The 24,224-nt window shown below is 37.9% G+C and overlaps 1 protein-coding gene across 5 annotated transcripts; it reads left to right on the top strand.

The window, feature by feature from the left end:
• The first annotated feature begins 127 nt into the window (after positions 1 to 127).
• RECQL (RecQ like helicase) lies at positions 128 to 22,950 on the top strand. Of its 5 annotated transcripts, XR_009960299.1 has the most exons (17): positions 128 to 233; positions 2,387 to 2,459; positions 4,021 to 4,218; positions 5,282 to 5,461; positions 6,390 to 6,496; positions 7,494 to 7,692; positions 8,906 to 9,072; positions 9,638 to 9,719; positions 12,012 to 12,160; positions 12,249 to 12,366; positions 14,807 to 14,945; positions 15,701 to 15,792; positions 17,887 to 18,106; positions 18,991 to 19,120; positions 19,312 to 19,552; positions 20,038 to 20,344; positions 22,357 to 22,950. XR_009960299.1 is itself a non-coding variant. In XM_062591465.1 (15 exons), the coding sequence occupies exons 2-15, from the start codon at positions 2,444 to 2,446 to the stop codon at positions 19,498 to 19,500; spliced, it is 1,986 nt and encodes a 661-aa protein (XP_062447449.1). In that variant the 5' UTR covers positions 128 to 233; positions 2,387 to 2,443; the 3' UTR covers positions 19,501 to 19,592. The 5 variants fall into 5 exon arrangements, 1 of the variants encoding a protein (XP_062447449.1); XR_009960296.1 differs by lacking the exon at positions 20,038 to 20,344; XR_009960298.1 differs by lacking the exon at positions 22,357 to 22,950 and having other exon boundaries at positions 20,038 to 20,381.
• The last annotated feature ends 1,274 nt before the right edge of the window (positions 22,951 to 24,224 follow it).

Genomic DNA, 24,224 nt, shown 5'->3' with positions numbered 1-24,224 from the left:
CGCCGGGGCCAATCAGTGAGCAGATTGTTCGCGTGGCTACGCCCCTTTCTGCCTCGGAGCCCCACAGCTCCGATTTCGGAACGGCAGACGGGGGCCGCGCGGGATCAGCATTAGGCGAAGGGAGAAACACATGCTCGCTTCGCGCGCATCCCTCTTAGGTGATTGGCTGAGAGAAGCCGGCAGCGGAAGCGGCGGTGCCGGGAAGCCGCCGGGGCTGGAAGCCGGCTGCCCAGGTGGGAGAGCGGGGCTGCCGCCGGGCCGGGCGGCCCGTGCCACGGCTCGAGCTGCTGCGGGGGAGGCAGCGTGTGCCACATCTGTAACGCGGGGAGGGCGCGGGCGCGGCCCTAGCTGTTAGGGGCAGGCAGCGGCGCGTGGCGCGGCTCTGACCGTTGGTGGCGGGAGGCAGCGGCGCGTGGCGCGGCTCTGACCGTTGGCTGGCGGCGCGGGGGTGCCTGGCTGTGGCAGCTGCTCCTTGTCCTTCGGCGGGCGCGGCCGGGGCTCGTGTCGTGTTTGCAGGCGACGGGCTGGTGGCTGAAGCTGCAGCACGGCAAGCTTCAATCCGTTTCCCTGTTGTGAGCTTGAGCATTTTTTTCCGCCTAAACACAAATTCTAAGGTAACTTCTCAGGGTTTCTTTTGGCGGGTGGGATTTTTTACTTCTTTTAGCTGTTTCTAGTAAAATACAGCTTGCTTGTGCAGTTGCTGTTGGTTTTGTTCTTTTAATTTTAAAATTTTTTTGATATATACGATTAACATCACTCTGTTTTTAGAGTTGAGAGTAAAAAACTTTAATTTAGAGGCTAGAGAGATGGTGGAGTTGAAACGTTTACTGTGCTAAGGCGGCAGGTTTAGCTCGGTTGGTTAGAGCGTGGTGCCGTTAATGCTAAGGCCGTGGGTTCAGTCCCCATATGGGCTATGCTGAGGGTTGGTCTAGATGATCTCCAGAGGTCCCTTCCAACCTTACCGTTCTATGATCCTAAGACACTAGGAAAAATCTGTGCTCAATGGAAGCTGACACTGGTTACCAAGCTTTCTGTCTTTTAGGCGTAGTGATCATTGTCTCCAAAAAGCTCCAACAATTTTATATCTGCTTAGAGGCTTCTTTTTCCTCACTAGTGGGGTGAGGAATGGCTATGATGGGGTGACCTTATACTAATGAAATTGTTTTTAGAGTGAGCTAAAACTGCCTCATAGGCAAGATGCTTCTATATGCCCTTTGTCCGCTTGTGCTGTATGGGTTCATTTCTTCAGTTTCTTAGGAGCCAAGTGTTTGAAGAATCAGAAAATAATTGTCATAACTTTGTCAGCAGTGCCAATACAAGATCAATTATAAGGGATGCTGAGCTACTACTTCTAGAGGCAGTAGCTAAATTAAAGACTTGTGGAGCTTTAATAGTATATATGGAGACTCTCACAGGTAATTCTCCTTCTCTTTCTATTGTTTGGGTAAGGAAAAAATGGCCTATGCTTCCTGAGCTATCAGCCTAGTGAAAATTACTGCTTTTAAAGTAGGTCAGTTTCATAGCCACTGATCTTCAACACATCCCTGCTTGTGCTGTACTTTGGGCAGGCTAATATTTTCAAATACTTTTGTATAAGTAGCAAGTGGTATGCAGACAGGTCTTATGTAATTAGAATTAATTATGTGGGCAACTTGAAGGTTGGGCACTCAACTTCTCTCTAAAGTGTGGGCTTTTCCCTCATTTTTTAGCTATAACATCTTCTGACAAATTCAGTGTTTTACTTGCACTTTCGTTTATACATATAAAAAACTCCTATGTAGGAATGCCTCTCTTTATTTTAGGATCAGTTTCCAGTGAGAGTTTGCTGAATTTGTTCTCATTCCTCAGATTTAGCTACTGCATCTGTAATGCATGGTTCAGAATTATGCAAGATTTAGAGAGGATATCAAGTTCTGAGTTTTGTGTCATTAACACACGATACCATGATGGATGATGTTCAAAAATTAAGCCAATAAGTAGAATTCTAAGATCTTTTTGCTGATCATCTAATGAAAAATGATCCCCCTTCTCTGAACCAAATTAACTTTCCAGTTCCTCCCAGAAGATTCTATAGGTGTTATGTAGCTGTTTTTCTAATGGGCCTAATGTAATTTTTATGACTTTTCTATAAAATAGTTTTTTTTAAAAAATGCAGATCTAAGGTAGGTGAATGACTAGTCTGTAGTACACCTTGTCTCTGGTAGAAGGAAGAGAAAGACTTCTGTAAAATTTAAGTCTTGATATAAACTTGCTTGGTTTCATTTGGAAGGCTGATGATCTATAGCCTTTAGAATACCTAATGTAGTAGTAATGAAAAGTCTCTTATAGTAGATGTGTTCTAAGTTTAGAAGAGTTACTAATGAAATCCATTATTTTCATATTTTAGTGAGAGTTGCTTGGTTAATTAAGATCTGCTGAGGACAGGATTCTCAAATCTTCAAAAATGGCAGCTGTTGCAGGTAATCCAAAATTACTATTTGATGTGTTTTTTTGCTGTCTTCTAGCTAATGGACAAAAGCATCCTATGTTATTGATATTTATGTGTATTTAGCCTATGCAGAAAAGACTTACAGGGGTCTTTGTTATTATATTTCCACATAAAATTTGAAGCAAAATACACTTTTACTGGACACCTTTTTGTTTCTTAGATATAAACTAAAATTAAAGTAGATTTGTTTAGGAAGTTGTATGGTTTTCAATATTTTGCAAAAGTACCTTATATTTTAAGATACTTTCAAATCTTTCCTTTGGTGTAATAGTGGGCACTCTGGAAGACAAGTGTCCCTATTTTGTGTGGTTTCTAATGTGAATATCCCTTTCCATATTCATATCTAATATGTTTTTGCTGCCATATGTGAGAATTATCATATCTGCTATGTTTGGACCGTTATTTTGAAATAAAATGATGACTTATTTCTTCTTACATGTATGTAAACTGGCTTTGAAATAGTGATACACATATAGCTTTGTGTGATATGCATTAATTATGCTTTTAAACCATGGGAGCTGAATTCTGAAATATGATCTATAATTCACACAAATGCACTTAAAGATATAAAGGAACAAATTCCTGACATAGCTTCACTTAGATGACTCGAACTTCCGGGGAATATTTGCTTCTGCTTTTTCAGATCTGAGGAATGGCTTGTGTTCACAAAAGCTTGTGTGTCTGTCTTTCTGTCTGTCTTTTCGGGGTGGGGAAGGTGTTGCTTTTCCTCCCTCTTTCCCCCACCCCTATATGTATATTTGTTTTCATCTCTAGTTATATCAGCTGGTTCAAGTAAAGATACTGCCTTTCTCTCTGCATCTGAAGAGCTGTAACTTTTGTCCTCTGTGTCCAAGCCTTGACACTTGGCAGATCCTCTGGTCCAGCATAGAAGGAAGAGCTGGGTGCATGAAGAGTAATTTTTAGCTAATGCCCATGTTTCTATCTTTATAAGATCTTTACTCATTGAGATTAATGTTGCTTCACATGTATATGCTTTCTACTGAATATTGGTTAGGGTTGTGCTCACCTTGGAATTGGCTGATGTTTTGCCGTGTGTTCGTTTTACCTCTTTCAGCTTTGTCAGGGTAGATGAGATGCTTTTTGAAGCTCAGTGTGCATCTGCAGGAAAGAAAAAAAAAAACTTGCAGGTGTTTCAGTGGAGGGATAACACTTTTGTGAAACTAGACTTGTGATGTGATTTTCACCCCCATCCCCTACCCTGTGCTAACCAATACAGTCATTCATCATTAGTGTTGCAAATCCCTCATATACCATAAACTGTCATCTCTGCTGCAGTATATATGACCTTCTAATCTAAGAGGACTTATTATAGGTGTGTTTACCTGGTAAATACAGAGATTGGGTGTTGTAATCCTATCAATAGACCTATCAGGTTGTTTCTCTGGATACTTTTGCTGTGTGTTTAATTTGGATTGCTCTCAATCAACAGATATAAAATATGATGCCACTTAAAACTCTGATTAGCAGCTTATTATAGTTTCTTCCCTGCTTTATCTTGCTTTTCCCTTCAGTGTTAGAGGAGGAACTGGTTTCCATTGAAAATGAGCTGCAGGCAGTGGAAATGCAGATTCAGGAGCTTCTTGATAAACAGCAGGAACTCATTCATAAGAAGATGATGCTAAAGAGGCTGATAAAGCAGTCCTCAGAAGACTCGGGGGCTGGGGGAAGCGAAGAGACTGAAACCTCAGCTGAGGCATGGAACAAAAAAGGTTTGCAGAGTCAAATTCAAGTATCCTAGTGTGGCGGTAATCTAATTCAGTACATGAAAAATGCTTTCATTCAGAATTCTGTTTGGATAATGATATTGTCCAATTTCATTTTGGACATTAGTGTTGTTTAGCTCCAGTATCTTGACAGATGATTCACATTAGATGAATGCTGATTTCCAAAATTAACATGGAGTGCAGTGAATTTACACCAACCTGAAAAAGTACCCTGTGGTGGCATGAGAGCTGCTGTTTTTTTTCCAAGTGCTGTATTTCAAAGGAAGTATTAACTGAAGTCCTAGATGGCTGATGATTCTTGGCCATGTTGTCTGTAGCCAAATTCAGTTCAGGCTTTTCTTATTATTATTTTTCTCACTTCTCTTTTACATTATTTGTGTTTCAGAAGTGCATTATTAGTTTTTGTCTGTAACTGTTGTTTGAATATCCCTCTTTGCTTTTTTGGGAAATGAAAGTGGTAGTCTAACCTATATTTGTCTGTGTTTGAAAAGTGTCATGTGCGTGTAAGAATATTGCTACTGAATAATTGCATGTTGGTGCTATTGAACAAACTGGTTTTTTTAGGGTAATTTTGCACCTAGTTCTCTCTTTCTGTGCTTAGAAAACTAACGTCTTTTCAATAAATTACTGCATGTGTACAATAGCTAGATTTGGCCCTGGTTCAAAGCTCACTGAAGTCAATGGGAGACTTTCCTTGACCTCAGAGGACTTTGGGATTTTGACTGTGATCCTTATATAAAAAAAAAAAAAAAAAAAAACTCATCTACATGAGAGTTTCATTTTAGCAGGAGTTCACATTTCTACACACTGAAAGCCTCTAGTCAGAGGAGGATTGTGTTTACATTTTAATTGGGTTTTCAATGGTACATCTTAGAGAAGTTAATTTGTACACTCCATTTATGTGTAGCATTTTGTGTGCCTTTATTCAACCTTTGACCATTTTCCCTGATGTAAAATTGTACCAGTTTCAGAACTAGTTATTGTATATATGTTACTTTTGCTTCCTATATTTTAACATAATAAATTCTGTAATTTTTTTTCTTAATAGATTTTCCCTGGTATGAGAAAATCAAAACAGCACTGCTGAATAAGTTTAAACTCCAGAAGTTTAGGTCCCTGCAACTTGAAACAGTAAATGCTGCAATGGCAGGAAAGGATATATTTCTTGTCATGCCTACAGGTGGTGGAAAGAGTCTTTGCTATCAGTTACCAGCTGTCTGTTCTGATGGTATGTGTGTGGAGGGCACTGGAGGGGGGAAGAGGGGAAGTTCATATATGAACAATTCTATTTAGTTTCCCCCCTTTTATACTTCTTTGGAGAATGAACGTTATGGTAGTGTCTAATATCACTATATTAGTTGATATTGGACATAAGAAAGAGTGAAGAAGTGAGAGAAAGATTTACTGATATATTTACTGTGCTCTTCTACTCTGTTTTTCTTTAAAGGAACAATAGTAACTTTAAAGCAGACATGCCTTTGAAATGATTTAAATTTAAATCACATTTATCTAGCTTCATCTCAACACATTATATTATTAAATATTGAAAGAACATTTGAAAAAATTTGTCACTATTCTTCTTTTTCTTTTGATTCAATATAGAGAGTGTAAATTATCAAAGTAGGAATACCTATTATTTTTCTGATCCCCTGTCAGAAGTTTTGGCATCAGCTTATGTGGGACAGACTTCACTTATTCACTTTAAAAATTTCAACTGGATACTTGCTCTTAAAACCTGTTTGGGCAAATAACCCATTCAATCACTTGATAATTTATTTATTCATAAAGACTGAACTTACAATGTCTTGCATTGTTTAGTTGTGTGGTAAATTAGCACCTATTGAGATAGTTGTGAATCCAAATTGCTGTGTTTGTGTACTAGTTCTGATACTTTGTTTTATGTTTGCAGCTGAGTTGTTTGTGGTCTGGAGTCTAAGAAAAGGGACATGTCATGGGTGGTTGATCAGATGTAACCCTATGTGACCTACTACTCTCCTATCAGCTACTTAACAGGGGAATCTGCTACTAAGTATGAAGTTTAAGTTTGTAGGTAGTTCCTTCAGAACCGGGTTGATGCATTAGTAATAAATAAAGTATTACTGGGAACATTATGCAAACTGAACGGTTTAGATGAGCTAAATGATTGACTGTTACAGGTTTCACGCTTGTGATATGTCCTTTGATATCACTTATGGAAGATCAGCTCATGGTTTTGGAACAGCTTGGCATTTCTGCAACTTTATTAAATGCCTCAAGCAGTAAGGTAAGTTTAATTGCCAAGTTCTGATGTTGTTCTGTGAGGTACACGCTGGCATGTTGCCAAAATCCATGTTATTTATGAGTACTAAATGAATTTTACTATTTATTAATACTAAATGAACAGTTCTATCAGCTAATATCACTCTGTCAGTGTTGCAGCTCTGCTGTGATACAGATAATGTGAATGAGTGTCTTGCATTTTTATTTTTAAAAACAAAATCAGATTAAGCTAACACCTTCCATGGAATAAGTAGATTCCGTGGGACTGTCTTAGGGATAGGAGGTACCTTTTGCTTGTATATGTTGTATCTTTTTACTCTGTTTCTGGATTTCAGAGAAGATTGGAGGAGATGATCTTGTGCACTGCTGACATGTTGAGCAGTGCGGACTCATACATACCATTATTTCTCTTATTTTAGGATGGTAAACTGTTTGCTCCAGAGACCCAGAAGCAGCTTATTTCCCAGTATGCTATTAGTCAACTGCTTTTTACAGTGAAATATTTTTATTTCCTGACTACCAAGAGGTCATGGTTATTAACTTGCCTGTGATGCTGGATTTGATGGGTTAGTGGCTTGATGCAATATGACAGACTTTGAGCCTCTTTCAGGTAGAGCACTCTGAAAACTCAGTAATAAAGATTACAGCTGGGACTAGTGGATATGCATAAGAAACTATATTATACTTGTACTTGTAGCACCAGAGACATGTTAGTATATGATAGTTCATGGGGCAAATAGTGATACCACATGATGAAGTAAAGACCAATATTCAACAGCTCTCCTATTAGAAGTTCTGTGATAGAATTTCCAGGTATTAGAGTTAATATTTTATATATCTTCAGCAAAGACTTATAGTAGACCTAAGTCATATGTAACGGTTTCAGCCCCTGTTAATTGCTCCCTAAATTGTTAATAGCCTCTTAAATATCCTAACACTTAGCAACTTCTATATGTCATTCTAGTTTGTTGGCTTCTGATTTCTCCTTTTGTTTTGAACAGGAGCATGTGAAGTGGGTTCATGCTGAAATGCTGAACAGAAATTCGCAACTGAAGCTCATTTATGTGACGCCGGAGAAGATTGCAAAAAGCAAAATGTTCATGTCAAAGCTAGAGAAAGCTTATCAGGCAGGGTGTCTGGCTCGTGTTGCTGTAGATGAGGTCCACTGTTGTAGTCAATGGGGACATGACTTCAGGCCTGGTATGCTCATTAGAAATTGAGTTTGCAGTGTTATTCAGGCATCAGTAAATGATGAACTAGGCCTGAAATAAAACAAAGTGTTTTCTTCATGCATTAATATTTCCGTTTTTAGATATACAAAGTACTTCTGTTTGCTCAAAGACGCTAAATTTTATTAACAAATGACTATATACTTGTCCAAGAGCTAAGTACATGCAAATATGGACAATTTCAATGCAAATTTCAATGTCAGTCCTCCGAAAAGCTGCCATTTGGGCCCGTTTTAATTGGAATGTGATAAAATGGAACAGTTTTTGGCTGCTATCTTTAATATAATAAAGTCATCTTTAATCTATTGTTATGGAAGAAAAATGTGTCATTTTATACCGTGCTCCCTAATACACAGAATGACTGAGGCAAAGAATTTTGTTCTAGGATGCTAAGTCTCATGATCCTTTAAAATACCTGCATTTAAAATAATAATACTGTTCTGCCCTTTGGAAATTCGTGAAATAAAATTTAATTACTACTTAAGTAACTTGCAGCAAGTGCCCTGGGCCTGCAGAGAAAGAATTCTGCTTCAATTTGATTCCTATCTTGTCAGTTTGTCAGTTGCTGTTTCTCTGCCTATGAAAGATAAACTGTGATTCAAAAGAAAGATTACTGTTAAGTCAACCTTTGCAATTTTGTTTAAAAATGATATCCAAGTAAAGAGAGACATGCCAGTGAAAAAGGCAACGTGGAGTGCCTTTTTGGATATGTACCTCAGGCTACTTTTCCTGTAAGGTAGCAAGTGATTGTCAGCACCAATCCTTTAAAATCTTTCCTTAGCATGGTCTGATGTATGTAGCCAAATTCCACGTTGCTTGTTTATTAGCAAAGCTGTATTTAACTGCTTTTAAGCACAGACTTGTAATCTAATCTGTGGTCGGTTAACACAATGCCACTTTCTTTTAACTCTTCTAAGAAGTTCCATTCCTAAATGTGGTATCTCCTGAATTGTGGCTGCTCTTAGAAAATTCAGTTACAAGTCTAAGCATTCATTTTGAAAAATGCAACCTTATTGCTTCTTCATTTGGATGTATAAATTAGTTAAGTTGTTACTTAATGACTTGCTATTGGTTTAATGCAGTATTACCTCACTGAGTACTAGCTATGTGAATATGTTACTTTCTTAAGCTTAGATCTGTGGTACATGAAATCTTTCTTTTCTCCTTTCTGTATTCTTGTTTAGACTACAAGTCTCTCGGTATTTTGAAACGACAGTTTCCCAACGCTCCATTGATTGGATTGACTGCAACTGCTACAAATCATGTTTTAAAGGATGCTCAGAAAATTCTGTGTGTTAAGAAATGCATTACCTTTACCGCATCTTTCAACCGGCCCAATCTTTACTATGAGGTACTTTTTGCCTATTTGTAGACTGCATTGCAGTAATGTTATATTTTCTGGAAGTTAATAGTTGGTTAGTTTTAGGAGAGATTTTCAATTATATATTTTAATAATATATAGCTTTTAAACTGAACCATGGTGGTCTTTAATGACCTTGTCTTGTTGAAATTCCTGTCCTGTCATCTGCAGAGGAACTTGTGCTACTCTATTCTTTGTGTCAGCAAGGCTTAGCAATGAGGCCTGTGCACCATGGGGAGAGGTAGCAGGCTCAGGCTTCTGCAACCTGTTAGAAAACGTGTTATGTCATGTTGCAAAAAACTAAAAATTACTGTGTTGTGCTACATCTTCTGTCTGACTATGCCTTATGTTGCTGTTCTTTGCAGAAAACTTGTGGGTTTCTTTTTTGGAGGGCTTCTAAGATGTAATGAAGCTTTACATGCAGAATATATAGTAATTCTGATTAAGTGGCAGAAGTGATGGGCTTGTTATACTGGAGGAAGTAGGAAAATAGGATTGTTTGATGAATTGCTTTCCCAGCTGAAGAGCATTCTGGCATGTATGTATTATTTTTGAGGTTCGACATAAACCGTCAAATAATGCGGACTTTATTGAGGACATCGTTAAGATCATCAATGGAAGATACAAAGGACTCTCAGGTAAACAGTATAAAAAGCATATTGTTACTTATCATTTAGCATTACAGGGATGTTTTGAAGTGATCCTGAAATGCAAAGAGAAATTCCGCTTCCATTTAACAGCCAAGATTAAAAGAAATTAAATTTCATTCCTTACTGTTAAATTTCATTCCTTACAATTTACTTGCATCTTCTGAAGTATTACAATATAATCAGTGATGTTAAGTGATGTCTGACATATGCAGAATAGCAGCAATTTTTAAGATTGTTAAAATGAGGCTTAGAAAAGGTTACCTTTATGCTCTTAATTTAATCATCTGCCATTTATTATCTATATGTTGGATACTATCTTTAGCACTTGGGTTTTGTTGCCTTTGTAATATGTCTCCCTTCTCTTTACTTGCAGTCCATATTTTATTTACTATTCAAAGCCCAACTTCTATACTTCCATCCTTCACTGCACAAGCATACTTCATGTCACCCAATATCCGTCCTGGACTTTGAATGAGACATGAGTCTTGGGATCAAATAGGAAAACAAATTTTCCAGAGCAACGGTTTATACCTGTCTCTGCTGCTGTGCTGGGCAGCTCCCTGGATACAAATCTGTGCAAAGCTGATCACAAACTGCTTGTTACTTCTATCCAAATTGGAATTCTAGTATTTCATACAGAGTTGCTAAAGCATTCATAGCAGCAGATGATGTTGATGGAAGCTTATCGTAAATGTAATTGTGTTATGTCACTAGTCTTAAAAATGTGATTACAGGCATCTCAGAATGGTCATCCAAATTTAGTGAATGCTACTGACCGTAGCTGGTTCCTTAGTAGAACAAAGGAGATGCTGTATCACCAGAGCATTTATTAGGGATGATGAGGGCCATAGAATTATAAATGTTATAAGGGGCTTCACTATAATCAAGATGTGAATAGTGCAGGAAATTAGAGCAATGCATTGAATATGAAATAAGAAAGTAACGTACTAAGCAGTAAAAACATCTGCTCATTGTGTGAGCAGAAACGCACTAGAAAAATGGCATTTCAGTAGATAACTGGAGGCTATATCGTGATGTATTTGCAGAAAGAGTGGAGAGAATTAAGATCATATAGAGTATTCCTAATTCCAACCCATCCTTCTTTTGAATATTTCACTTCATAACCTCAATATCCTCAAAAGCTTAAGCAATAAAAAAAAAAATGTTAAAGAAATATTTTCTTTTCTTCAGTTTACTACTGTGTGAAAATATATAGGCATTTGCAAGGGCCTTCAATATGGCTGAGTCCTTTAGACAAACCACGTAGGCAACTCTGCAAAATAAACCCATACACCACATCTTAAAAATGTTAGCCCTTCTATATTTGATCAGGAACAAAGTGGGAATAGATGAATGCAGGTAAGGTGCGTATGTCGGGCAAATGTCTGCTGAGAGATTAGATTCTTAGATTCTTTTGACTAAGTAACTAAATTAACTAAATGTAGCCTTTTGTTTCTGGTCTGTCGCTGTCTTCCCTGCTCCAGAGCTCCCTGCTCCTTCTTGTCTCAGGTGCTGTGCTACAGTCCTCTCATCCTACTTCGTGTTGTCTTTGTTAGTTATATTAAACCTGAAATAATAATTCACAGGGGAAAAGTGCTTCAGAAAATGAAAAGTGTTCTGTAAATCTTCTGTTGTGTTGTCGAAGAATGGATTCTTTCTTATTTTTCTTTGTGAGCTCAGAATAAGTGTGCTCTGCAATACCAAGGTGTTTAACGAGTGAAAAAACACCATTTCATTGTGAAATGGTGATGATGCATCCGTTACACATTGTTCTCTGAAACAGACAGTGCTTCAGACTCCTGGTTTTGTGTGAAATCCTTGACCTAGCTCAGTGTTACCAATGAAAAAAGCAGAGTTTCCTGAATTCTAAGATGAGATGTTATAGATATCTCATATATCATAGGTGACAGCACCCTTTTTCATAAGCACTGTCCTTCTTTGATTATACTAATTGGCACCCATATTTTCTCTGTAGTCTACAAGCCAAGATCAGAGATTGAACTGTTTCTCTGCACTAGAAGAAATCTAAAATGTAGTTAAGTCATTTTCCCCCTAATATTAGAGAAGCATTGTAAGTCAGAGGCAAATGCAAAAGTCTTTTTTTTTTTTTTTTTTTTGTCTTTTTAGATTGATCATTGAAGTTTCATTCACAGCTACCAGTATTTCATCATCTTGAATAGGCACAGAGGTCACTTACTCTCTTTTTATAATTATTCTTGGTCTTTTTTTCATTATTATTTTCACGAAACCTTAAGAAAAGTTGTCTTCACTTTTGTGCAGGAATTGTTTACTGTTTTTCTCAGAAGGACTCAGAGCAAGTTACTGTGAGTTTGCAGAAACTGGGAATCAAAGCAGGGACTTACCATGCAAATATGGATGCAAAATATAAGACCAAAGTTCATAAAGGATGGGCAACAAATGAAATACAGGTTAAGTAGACAGATATTTTCATAGGTTTTTGTCTCATTTAAACAAATTATTTCTTGGTACCTTGATGGTTTGTTACTCTCATTTCAGGTTGTAGTGGCAACTGTTGCTTTTGGCATGGGAATTGATAAACCGGATGTGAGGTTTGTAATTCATCATACTATGAGCAAATCCATGGAGAACTATTACCAAGAGAGTGGACGTGCAGGTATTGTAAGAACTAGTTTTTGCTAAACATCCATTGACATCTTCAAATCAATAAACTTATGCTTTTATTTTAGCCATTTGTGCAAAGTACCTTTATTTTGAGACAGGTTCCAAACTGTATAATACCATTCTGCCTTTCTAAAGAGGCTTTGAAGCAAATATAAATTACGTTTGTGATCTCAGGCCACTATATTGCAATGCAGCAAAAAGCCCCAAGAATTTAGACCTTTGCCCAATGTTTTTTAAACAGTTTGATTTTTGGGACATCCATGATTTACCAGAATTATTTTATAATATGACATTGACTAATCATATATGTATAATAGAAAAGTTTTTTAGAGGAAATGGGATGTACAGTCTTTTCAGATTGTCTCTAGATGCTGTCTAATCTCTGAATGAATGGCTACAGAAATACAAGTAGGATAGAGAGTCTGGGGCAGGGAATTTCAAGGATTGATCAGTGTGTAATGGTGCTAAATATGGCAAAAAAAAAAACTATTTTGCTTTGGGAAATAGTAATAATGCACAAGCTCAATGAGAGATTCGAATGCATGTGGAGAAAAGTTTTCTAAGGAGCCTGTGGGCAATTCGTTGAGCTTTTAATGCTGCTTATATGATAGAACTTGGCCTTAATGTTGACTAAAAAAGATACTGTATCCATTAAAGTTTGTGAGAGTTTGTGTCTGCTTACTCTAGAGTTTGTTTCTACTAGACAGTACTGGCGTAACAGGAAGTAAAAACATGTAAGTGCTAAGACAAGGGTTTGATATAGGTACTGAAATTATTGTTTCACAGCGTTTACCATTTGGCATGAATGTTTCTTATTTAGCACATTAAAGGAAGCTTGTGTGTTTTCTTATATGTAACTTGATTTAACTGATATTCTTAGAATCATAGAATCAGTAAGGTTGGAAGGGACCTCTGGAGATCATCTAGTCCAACCTCCCTGCTCAAGCAGGGTCACCTAGAGCATGTTAGACAGGGTTGCGTCCAGGCGGACCTTGAATATCTCCAGAGAAGGAGACTCCACAACCTCTCTGGGCAACCTCGTCCAGTGCTCCGTCACTCTCACAGGGAAGAAATTCCCACTCACAACGAGGCAGAACTGGCTGTGCTTCAATTTCTGCCCATTGCCTCTTGTCCTGTCACACGGGGCAACTGAAAAGAGTTTGTCCCCGTCCCCTTGACACCCTCCCTTCAGGTACTTGTACACATTGATAAGATCCCCCCTCAGTCTTCTCTTCCCCAGGCTGAAGAGGCCAAGCTCTCACAGCCGTTCCTCATAGGGCAGATGCTCCAGCCCTCTGATCATGTTTGTAGCCCTATGCTGCACTCTCTCCAGTAGCTCCATGTCTCTCTTGTCCTGGGGAGCCCAGAACTGGATGCAGTGCTCCAGATGTGGCCTCACCAGGGCTGAGTAGAGGGGCAGGATCACCTCCCTCCACCTGCTGGCAACACTCTTCCTAATGCACCCCAGGAGACCATTGGCCTTGGCCACAAGGACACATTGCTGACTTATGGTCAACATGTCATCCACCAGCGCTCCCAGGTCCTTCTCTGCAGAGCTACTCTCCAGAAAGTCAGCCCCCAGCTTGTACTGGTGCCTAGGGTTATCCAGGACAGTTTCATTAATCACTCCTGCCAATTTGCCTGAACATACCAGTTAGCTTGGGAAACCTTTTCCCCCTGCGCACCAGTTGAAGTGAAGTAGTTCCTTTCTGTTCAGTATTAAACTTTAGAAAATTTAGACTGGTTAGGCCTTTTCTGCTCTCTGGATCTTGCAAAAAGGAGGACGACGCTCATCAATACATCATCATCTTGGTGTGGAGGAAGGAGAGCACAGGGAAAGGAAGAGATGATCTAAGTGCAGCTATGAAAGGCACAGTTAGTTTTAAATTGAATGTTTTGTTAAATCATTTTCTATAAGATGACAGCAACATGCAGAGTTTTGCTTTAAGTAGCAGCAGAAATAGCAGTGTTCAAGCAACTGCTATCTAATTCTCTATTAGTTGTCATGAATACTTAATAAGGTAGTTGAAACTAGCCTAAGTCCTGTAATATGAATTAGACTTTAATGTGTATTTGGATAGGACTTTGCAAGAGGTGTTGGGGTGGGTAAATACTGCTTCTGTTGACTTTGTGCAGCACATTATCAGTGTTTTAATTGTTAATGAGTCACAAACTTCATTGTGTTGTATATTTAGCTTGCTTGATTCTGTAATTGTATAAAACTGTTAGAAATTCATCTTATTTCTAGCGTGTGTTATGCTATGTTCTGTTGGCTGATATGCTATGCCTGTTAATATTATAGTGGTGCCCCCTCTATAAAGAGGGGCTGCAGAAGCACATGCAGGTAAGAGTGGAATTTGTGCGAGGAAAACAATAAGCTTAAAGTAAATGTCTTGTAAGATTTAAATTTTGTTTGTTTAAATGCATTTCAGGTAGAGATGACCAAAAAGCTGACTGCATTTTATATTATGGTTTTGGAGATATATTCAGAATTAGCTCAATGGTAGTGATGGAAAATGTAGGGCAAGAGAAGCTGTATGATATGGTGTCTTACTGCCAGAGTATGAACAAGTAAGTTACTGTAGTGGTTGATTGCTTAGTTTTTAAATAATTAGGCTGATTTTTTCATGTTTTTAAAGAGGCTATTAAAAAAAAAATCTACAAAAACTGCCATTGTAACTCAGTCTTGAGTTCTGGGGTTTGTGGTTTGGATGCTCAACGTGTACTGTTGCACATAAAATAACTGAGTATTGTTTTATGCTAGTTTCAAGATAAAGTTCTGGAAGTGTTTATATTGAGGTAAAAAATGCGTCAACAAAAATGTATTTCAAATTCCATTAAGTGCAAATACTGAAATGTTTTGCTTTTTTAAGTCTGGTATCAGTGTTAAATGGCCATATAGGACTCCAAATCTTTTTAAGGTTTCATATATGGCACTGAACTATATTGAATAATTTATGGAAAACATTTTTGTCAATGTTGTGGACAACTCATGAAATCTGTATAGCTTTTGTTGGCCTGAGTCTATAAATTAGTTTATTGTCTCACAATTTGTACTCTACTGGAGCTGCAGATGGTATTTACTCTTCTGCTTTAACCAAGCTGTTCCCATAGCAATATTTAATATCACTGAAAGCTACTAGCTACTCAGCATATCAGGAAATACTGTGCTACTGTATTTGTCATCTTATCTTCCTAAGTCAATTATTCAGACTTCTTTTTGCAATACAAGGTGACCCAAGGAACCTTTTTATTTTCTCTTACTTATCAAATTGATGTGTACATTTACATTCTGCAGCCCCTTTTTTGCTTTTCTGTACTTTCAGGTGTCGCCGGGTCCTCATAGCCCATCACTTTGATGAAGTGTGGGATTCTGCAAACTGCAACAGAATGTGTGATAACTGCTGTAGAGAGAACTGTAAGTAAATTGCTTTGATAACCAAGGACAGAGAACACAGAAAAGGTGAGGTGATTAAAAAAAAAAAAAAAAAAAAAAAAGAAAAAAAATCCAGTTTAGGCAAGTTACGAGGAGCTTCTGTAAAGCATCTAGCTAATGCTGCCTGTTACCAAGGTGTAACTTCTCTATGAATGTCAGTTTTCAGTGGCTGACAGTGTGGTCAAGTGGAAGGTATTTAGCAGAACTCTTCCTGGATTGGCTGTTTGTCTGAGGCCAGCCTCCTTTGTATCTTTCAGGTTCAGCAGTTCATCTGTTCCTGAAAGTGAAGCTGGGGCAAGAGATTTGTATTAAAAAGATTCTGATATGTGTTTGGTTTTGTTTGGTTTATTTTGGATGTGAAAGGTTTATTTCAAGGAGGATCCTCTTGCTCTCTGCATGCCAAACTGTTCAAACCTGGCCTCTGAAAAGTCACGGCTTGCACATGTCCTTTTACAACTTGCCTAGTTAAAATCTCTGAGGATTCCAGTGCTGCTTGCTCATGAGTCCTGCTGGTGTCAGGACTGTGCGTGTGTCAGGTGTGCAGAACAACTGAGCACATTGTTTTTTGGGATTTTGCAGTGCCCTAGCCCTAGCAGAAGAACATTTGTCTAGTACATGCTCTTCCTCTGGAAGGAAGTTGAGAACATAAAAGGGAATGCATATAGGCCAAATTTAGAAGGAACTTGGGAGAAAGGCTGGAACAAGGCCTGCTGAATGGTGAATCAGGAGGATGGTTTCAGTAGAACAGCATTTGGGTAGATAGTTTCTTTCCTTGCTTTTTTCCACAAACTTCCTGAGTAGTACTGGGCAGCTATGCTTGCTTTAACTGTCAGTTTTGGTACCCATCCTGAGTTGCTGAAGATGCATGAAGGATTTGTTGCTGCACTAAGTGGGAGCTGTACCTTAAACATAGGAAATGCTATTTAGTGCTGAAAAGCCCCCAAAAGAGTTCTGAGGGAAAAGCTGGTCTTCGGCATCTGTAATTGGACACGTACAAACTCCTTAATTTTCTTTGAGTGTCAGGCAAGTTCCTGTAAAATGCAAAAAATATAATCTGCTTGCCTCATATACCTGTTGTGAAGCATTTTGAAAATGTAGTGATGAGCACTTGGAAAACTTACAAACAATTCTGTATTCAAAGTTGTTTTGATAATTAGACTTATTCCTTCCCTGAACATTTTTTGGGGGGTAACATAGGTGGGGAAATAAAATAGATTTGACCTCTTTTTGCAATATACAGTTATTTCTATCCATACAATAAAGCAGCTTTGCAAAATCATGCAAGTTATAACATCTTGTTATCTACTAACTGGAAGATTTTAGGTGAAGTTTTTACTGGGATCAGAGCATAAGAAAAGTAGGAAGTTTCAGCTCATATACAAGACTTACAGGAGCCACATGATGAAGTATAGTTAAAATTTTATCACATCTACTATTGTTTTATGCCTAGGGCCTCTTGATATATGAGTGATGTCTGGGGAAACCTAGCAGTAGTCCTAGCTCCTTGGTACTCAATTCTTACTATTGGAGGAGGCAGTCTGGGTAATTCTGGACCGTGATCTGATCTGCAGTAAAGGCATGATCATTGTGCACCACTTGGATGTGTTACTGCTCTGGAATGACTGTTCATGATGAAGCTATATCATGTAATGAAATGAATCCTTTTTTCCTTCTTATTTTGTCTGTTAAGTATCTTGAAAGAACAAATGCCTTGCTCATATTCTTCAGTTCCTCTTTGCTTTCTAATATTTTCATAATAGCTATTATTGATGAGAAAGTGAATCCAGCTGTGGGATTAGATAGTAATGGGTAGAGAGCTGGCTTACAAATATTGCACTTTGCAAATGCTTCCTTGAAATCATTTCTATGGGGTTTGTGAAATGAAATACATATAAAAATGTTTGCAGGATTGAAGTTTTAATAACCAAAAGATTAATGTAAATTTGACTATGAATATATCCTAATTTGATAGAGGAAAAGTTTCAGCTCTACTATAATATTTGTTGACTGATATTAAAAAATGCACTGCCATAAATAACTGTTATTATTTAAATATTATTTCATTTTTACTTGTAGCATTTCAGAAAATGGATATAACGGCATACTGCCAGGATCTAATCAAGATACTTGAGCAAGCTGAAAACATGAGTGAGAAACTCACACCATTGAAATTAATTGATGCATGGTTGGGGAAAGGTGCCTCAAAATTGAGGGTGGCTGATGTTACTCCACCAAAGCACACTCGAGAGGAACTGGAGAGGATAGTTGCCCATTTACTGCTGCAGCAGTATCTGAAGTATGTATAACAATGTATATTACTGCTTCTCATTTTCTTTAAAATCTATTAGTTGTTGTTCTATCATGTTGCTTTTTTATAACAATAATAGATACATTTTGAGGCCTCATCTTTAGCTTGTATTTCAGAAGCATTTATTGTATTACAAAGGACAGAAAATATTATTTCTATTTGTAAAATGTTAACATAAAAGCTGGCAGAACGCTTGAAATATTTTCCTGTGCATCTCTTGCAATTTTAAAAAGGTAGGACCTTCTGTGATTATGCAACCAGAACCTTTAAATCTGCAGCAAGCTTCATTTTAGATGAGTGAATTATTTATATGGAGTCTTACTAACATCTCATAGATAAGCAGAGCAAATGGGGTTGCCAAGATGGAGTCTAAGTCAGGACAGAGTGGCAAATGTGGAAAGTGGTACTCGGAAATTTTAAGAAATCATGAAATGCCAGCAGTGCTTCTGTGTGGTGTTTTGTCTCTTTATATACTTTGATAAATTCTAATGATATGTAAAATCAAATACTTTAATCTCTTTATTTTTGGCCTAATTTTTGGCACTTGCTCGTACAGTTGACTTTTTACACTTTTAAGAGGGTATGCTGATGAAAAGTTAGATATTTTTCCTCATTTTTCTGCCATGCATTCAGATTCACAGGTGCACACATGTGTGCACACACACATGCATGCACCCCAAAACTGATTTAAGTTAAGGCCAAAATCCCTTTAAACTAAGTAACTGTTCATTTGAATAAGTAAAGCAGAATCAAGTTGCTATTTGTAACATCCATCAGAAGGGTTACTAAACGCATTCTATTTCTTTTCCCCATGTGGTCTATTTTGTTTGTCTCCAACCATCCCTTATAACACTGTGATTTAATTTGTGCAGAGAAGACTTCAGCTTCACAGCGTTTGCTACAATATCCTACCTGAAGATAGGACCAAAAGCTGATCTGCTAAAAAACGAGGCACATATTATCACGATACAATGGACAACAAACGAGAAAAGCATCTACAAGGTATTTACGTCTCTACTGACTTGCTACACAGATACCTTTTTCCAACAGAGTTTATTTTAATAGTTTGGCATTTGTACAATTCATCTTCCATAGCAATACAATTTAGAAGGATTTAAAATAGATATCATTATCTTCTCTTGCATGGGTACATTGAATTTTAGACTTTTAATAGAGCTGTTTATCACTTACAGAACAAATCATCTCAGTCTGCAAATCTGAAAGGAAATGGAGGAAATACTCAGAATATTTCAAAGAATATCCAAGATTCAGTATTGAAGAAGTCTCAAGAACTTAAGCGGCCTAACTGTGGAACCAATTCAAAAGCTAAGAAGGTTAAGCTTCAGGCAAATGGAAATGAAAAACCAATAGTGCTTGACTGAGTCTTAGAGGCTACATCTAGGATTAACTGTGTTTGCTTCTCTATGGACAATCGTAAGTTGAACTTGTATTTTAGTAATAGTATTTTCTCTTAAAAGGATTTGTGTTCTTTACAAAAAAGGTCAAGGGAAAACAAATATTGTTAAAACCTAGCTATGTGGAGAAGACCAAGCCCTTCTCTCCATCTTTCATCTTGTACCATTTGAATAAATAGCAAAGGGACAAATGCTTCATATCAAAGTAACTTGTATCTTGTGATACAGCAAAGACTACAAAATGTTGCCTTTTGTACATGTTGCCTTTTCTGAAAGTACAGTGTATGGTAGTACTTTATCACGGAATCAAGCATGCTGGAAGGCACCTCCAGAGATCTATTCTAATCTTCTGCTTAAAGCTGGTCCAGTTAGAGGAAATTGCTCAGGGTTGTGTGTGTGTTTTGACTGTCCGAAGGATGGAGGTGCCTCTCTGCACCTGTGTCTGACCAACTTTGTTTAAAAAAGAAAAAATCTTGGAGCTAATTGTTATTTGCCATGTTGCAGTTGGTGCCCATTGCCTCTTGACCTAGGATTGTGCTCTTCTGAGAAACGTTTGGCTGTGTTGCTATGGTACCAAGCAGATCTCCTGAGCTCCCTTGCCTTCTGCGGCAGTGTCGCCTGGCATTCTGACAAGCGTATCCCTGAACAAGTTAATCTATTCTCCTGAAGTCTGGGGCTGCGGTACGAGTGTGTCTTGCTCACATCTCTCAGTCACTGAGCAACATCTGGGATCTGGGCCCCCAGTAAGATGGTTGATTGGCTGGCAGGTCTTCGAGGGGGGCCTGTTTTTCCCCAAAGAAGGGATTCTCTGGTAACTATCACCCTCCTTTTCTCCTTTGGCTCAGGTTCAGCTAGCTCCTATGCCTGCCTGGTGGAGGTAACTTTCCTCAGCTGCTCCCAGGGCATTCTACCTGCTCTGTAGTGGCTGAATTGCAGGCAGAGAAGGAGCCCTTTTGTGTTGCTGGAAGCAACAGGTTTCCAGACTTGCCTACTGTGGGAGTCTCCATCTATTGCTTCTTTGAGGATACTCTCTGGTTGTCCCTCCTTTGAAATACAGAGCGTGGGTGGTTCTTGGCTCTGTAGTCTCGGCAAAGACCCTGTCAGTCTCTCCTGTTCCTCTTCTCTGCTGCTATACAGGCCGCAGGAGCTACTCTTGCTGCGAACAGGCACTGACCGGAACATAGCTCCCACCAGTGAGAGCTATGCAGCGAGAGGCTCCAGGCACTCTCTGCAGCATCTTTCTGCTGGAGCTCTGTGTGGACTGAAGCCTCTGCTGCGTTGAGGACAGTTGCTACAGCCCATGTGGGCATCGCCATCATCATTGCACAGTCTTGAGCAGAGATACTTTTCTGATCCTGCTGTGACAATGGCTGCAACTCTGGTAGCTGCCCATCTGCTGTGCATGTAGATGTAATACTTAAATCTACTGCAGCACATTCAAACACTTGAATGCTCTTAAAACAAAAACTTAAGCAGAAACTGCTACAACTTTGTGCTGCTTTTGACTTGCAGTTGTTCGTGAAATACTATGCATACTTACCCTGTTAAAATGTATTAATTTCCTCTTACAATTTGATTTTTTCTAGCTTGTTATTCAAATGGAAAATTACTATTTCTGGGCTTTTCAAAAGCACACAAATTTATATTTAAGGACAACACTTCTTGATCTTTCTTGTGTTGTATTTTATTTGGGAAATACATAAACAACTCCACAAAAAAAAATAACTCTGTCCTCCCTTTTTTCCTCTTCCCTAGTCACTTGGACTTAAATGCCACCTATCAGTCTCCCTCCTAAGTTTTTTAAAGTGGATCTGATACTTCTCCTATGATTAAGAATCATTTTACTTTGTAAGCAATAGAACATTGCTTAAATTGCTTAACACTGTTAGTGTCTTACAAAGGGTCCAAGCATCTGGAGCAACAATGAAAATTAAAATAGTTGCATGCTTTAAGCTTTAAAAGTGTACTGTATTAATCTTTGGGAGATTTCTGGATTTTATTCTTTTAACTGAGCTACTTGAGAAATATAAATTTGCTTATGTTATTCCTGTTGTGTTTATGGAAATAAGAAAAGAGAAGGCAACTATAGCTGCACATCTCTGCTTGTCTGTGGCTTAGAGTAACATGTTTCCATCATTTTAAAGCGCTGCTTGTTTCTTTTGACTCTCAATTCTTCTTATGTGGCATTTTGGTTCTGTCAACGCAAGAGAGAACCAGTGCTTACTGCTGCAAATATTCATACACGTTCCCTCATTCCAAGGAGCTGAAAAATTGCCAACAGTTGAAGTGTGCTGTCAGGAAACATATCATACCTATGGAATTGATACTATAGACCTGGATTTTGAGTAAAATTCAAATTTCAACTTGCAACTTGACATGTTTTAAGCTGTTTTTTATTGCATACCAGCTGATACACCTTACTACTGAATTTTTCATCCCAGCAATCTAAATAAGAAAGACAATGTGGAACTCTTGATCTGAAGTAGTACAGGTCACTTGAGGATCTCTGTTGAAGAGCTGGTGCAAACAGCTGCTATGATAGAATGAGACTCTGGCTTCATCTTGTTTACGTTTACTGTGTAAAATTTGGAATGTTTCTCCACAATATTCAATTCAAATTTAGTGAAAACTATGATAGTTTACAGAAGAAAGATAAAAATCATTTAAAATGATAAAAGGGCAGAAGAGAGACATTGTGTTCTAAAACATTTCACAAGAAGTAGGAATTTGATAACGCATAAGTTGAAATGAAATGTAATGAATTTGAAGTTTGGAAATGGATTGAAATTGACAGGTTGGCTTGCTTTCTTTTTCTTTTGCCAGAAATTAAACATTAAAGAAAAATCATGTTTTGAGTTGAGCACTGACAGGCCCTGAGATTGAACATGGAAAGAAGTTAGCATACGAAGTACCCTGGGATAGAAGATAAAAAAGAATGTTCAAGCTACTACTTTGAATTTGGGAAAAGAGCAGCTGCTTCTGAAATAGCAGTATTTAGTCACTGGTAAAGTTTTTTGTTTTAACTTTCCTGATATTTCTATTTCTGAGACTTCTCAGCACTGTTCTCCTCAGTTCTGCTTGGTTTTGTTAGAATTGGGAGCAAGAACAGCTAGGCCAAGAGAAAAGGTCCAAAGAACAGCTCTGTTCACACTGTCTCAGTTCTTCAGCAATAACAACTGCTGGGCTTTCATTGCTTGTATGCTTAGCATTTAAGCAGTGTTTAATCTCAAAGATACAGATATCATGGTTACATTATTTATTAAAAAATCTTTGAACTGTGTGAAAGTTGCAAAAAAGAGCCAATAATTAAATGCACTCTGAAGTCTTATATGCATTTAAATATTTGATACAAATGACTACTGACTTTCTGTGCTCTTCCACATACTGTTAATGAACAATTAACAATGTCCATTTGTAGGGAAGCATATTACTTTGTTTTAAAATATTGTTGTTTTAAACTCTTAGTAAATTTTACTAAAACTGTTATTAGTCTTCTGTATTTCATATATATGAGAATGACTACAGTAAGAGGAAGTAAGGGCTAAGCTCACAGCTGTGTAGTTCTGGTATCCTTGGCCCTTCAGCTTTTTTCAACTGGGGCTTTAGTTCTTTTCTTGTCCCCCAGATTCTCCTCCTAAGTCACTTCTGAACTTGCTGATGAGACCCACTAATAACAAGGCTATAAAATGGTGTTAGATAAATTCAATAATCAAGAAACTACTGTTCCTATCAATGACTTCCTCTCCACAACTCATGAGGAAAATATAAGTTGGTGTAGAAATAGCAAAAACAGAATGCTGAATGCAGGAGACCTTCAGCAGCATGGTGAAGGATACTGATCTCAACTTAAATGTGAACTCCGTTACCTCACATGCACTCAAGGGAGCTCTAACTCTGCAGGAGAGACGCTTTCATAAACTGACCTGACATACAGCTTGGATCAGTAACTTTACTTTTTAAGTGGTCTTAAATGTGTTTAATGCAGTTGTTTGGAATTGTCAGGCCCCACCAGCAAAGTTAGCTAGTTTAAAAGTGCATAAAGTCCAGCTGAACTTGTAGTAGCTTAGACATGCTTCCCTAAATAAAAGTATGGTCATACTCCTCAGTATAGAGTTACAATTGCAACTTCTCTCTTATACAATAAACTATAGCCTAGAACAAGATCAAGTGAAGCTTTGCCATCTCCTCAGTAAAAATGAGCCTAAAATAAAGTTTTTTTGTTTGTTTAAGTAAGTAAGTGCTTTAAATCTACTTCATGGAAGCTTCATTGAGAAGTTGTTATTCAACAAATATTGCCTCTTATTAGGCAAATGCAAACATTAACATGGCAAAAATGTTATAAAGGAATGAAAGTTAAGCAAGTTGAGGAAACTGATTCTCTTCTCCAAAAACCCATGCTGCTCAGCCTTTGCAGAAAGCATCTCCAATGTAAAGAATATACAGTGCTCAAAGAGTCCAAAAAGCTGATGGTTTTCAGTAGTCAGGGGAAAGGGCCTTTTAAGAGCTTCAGTTCTTTTGCAATAAAGGAGCCTTTTTTTTTCCATCTCCAGAACAGGTTATGGTTCTATGATTAATATCTGAATTGTATTGCCTAGTGCTAGCATTATTTTATTTTCTCAGTCTAATTATCTGCATTAGGTGCATGCATGCCATGAAACTTTTGTCTTGCGAAGCCTAACCTCACCTGTAAC

Source organism: Rhea pennata, chromosome 1, assembly GCF_028389875.1.
Source record: "Rhea pennata isolate bPtePen1 chromosome 1, bPtePen1.pri, whole genome shotgun sequence".
Lineage (NCBI taxonomy): Eukaryota > Metazoa > Chordata > Aves > Rheiformes > Rheidae > Rhea > Rhea pennata.
The sequence above is the reverse complement of the archived record's forward strand: the minus strand, read 5'-3'. Positions and strand labels throughout refer to the sequence as shown.

Bases quoted from the DNA above. Each gene is read 5' to 3' on its own strand.
- RECQL (XM_062591465.1), top strand. The intron at 9,073-9,637 runs GTACTTTTTGCC...ATTATTTTTGAG, and splicing joins GGCCCAATCTTTACTATGAG to GTTCGACATAAACCGTCAAA. The intron at 15,793-17,886 runs GTAAGTAAATTG...TTTTACTTGTAG, and splicing joins TAACTGCTGTAGAGAGAACT to CATTTCAGAAAATGGATATA.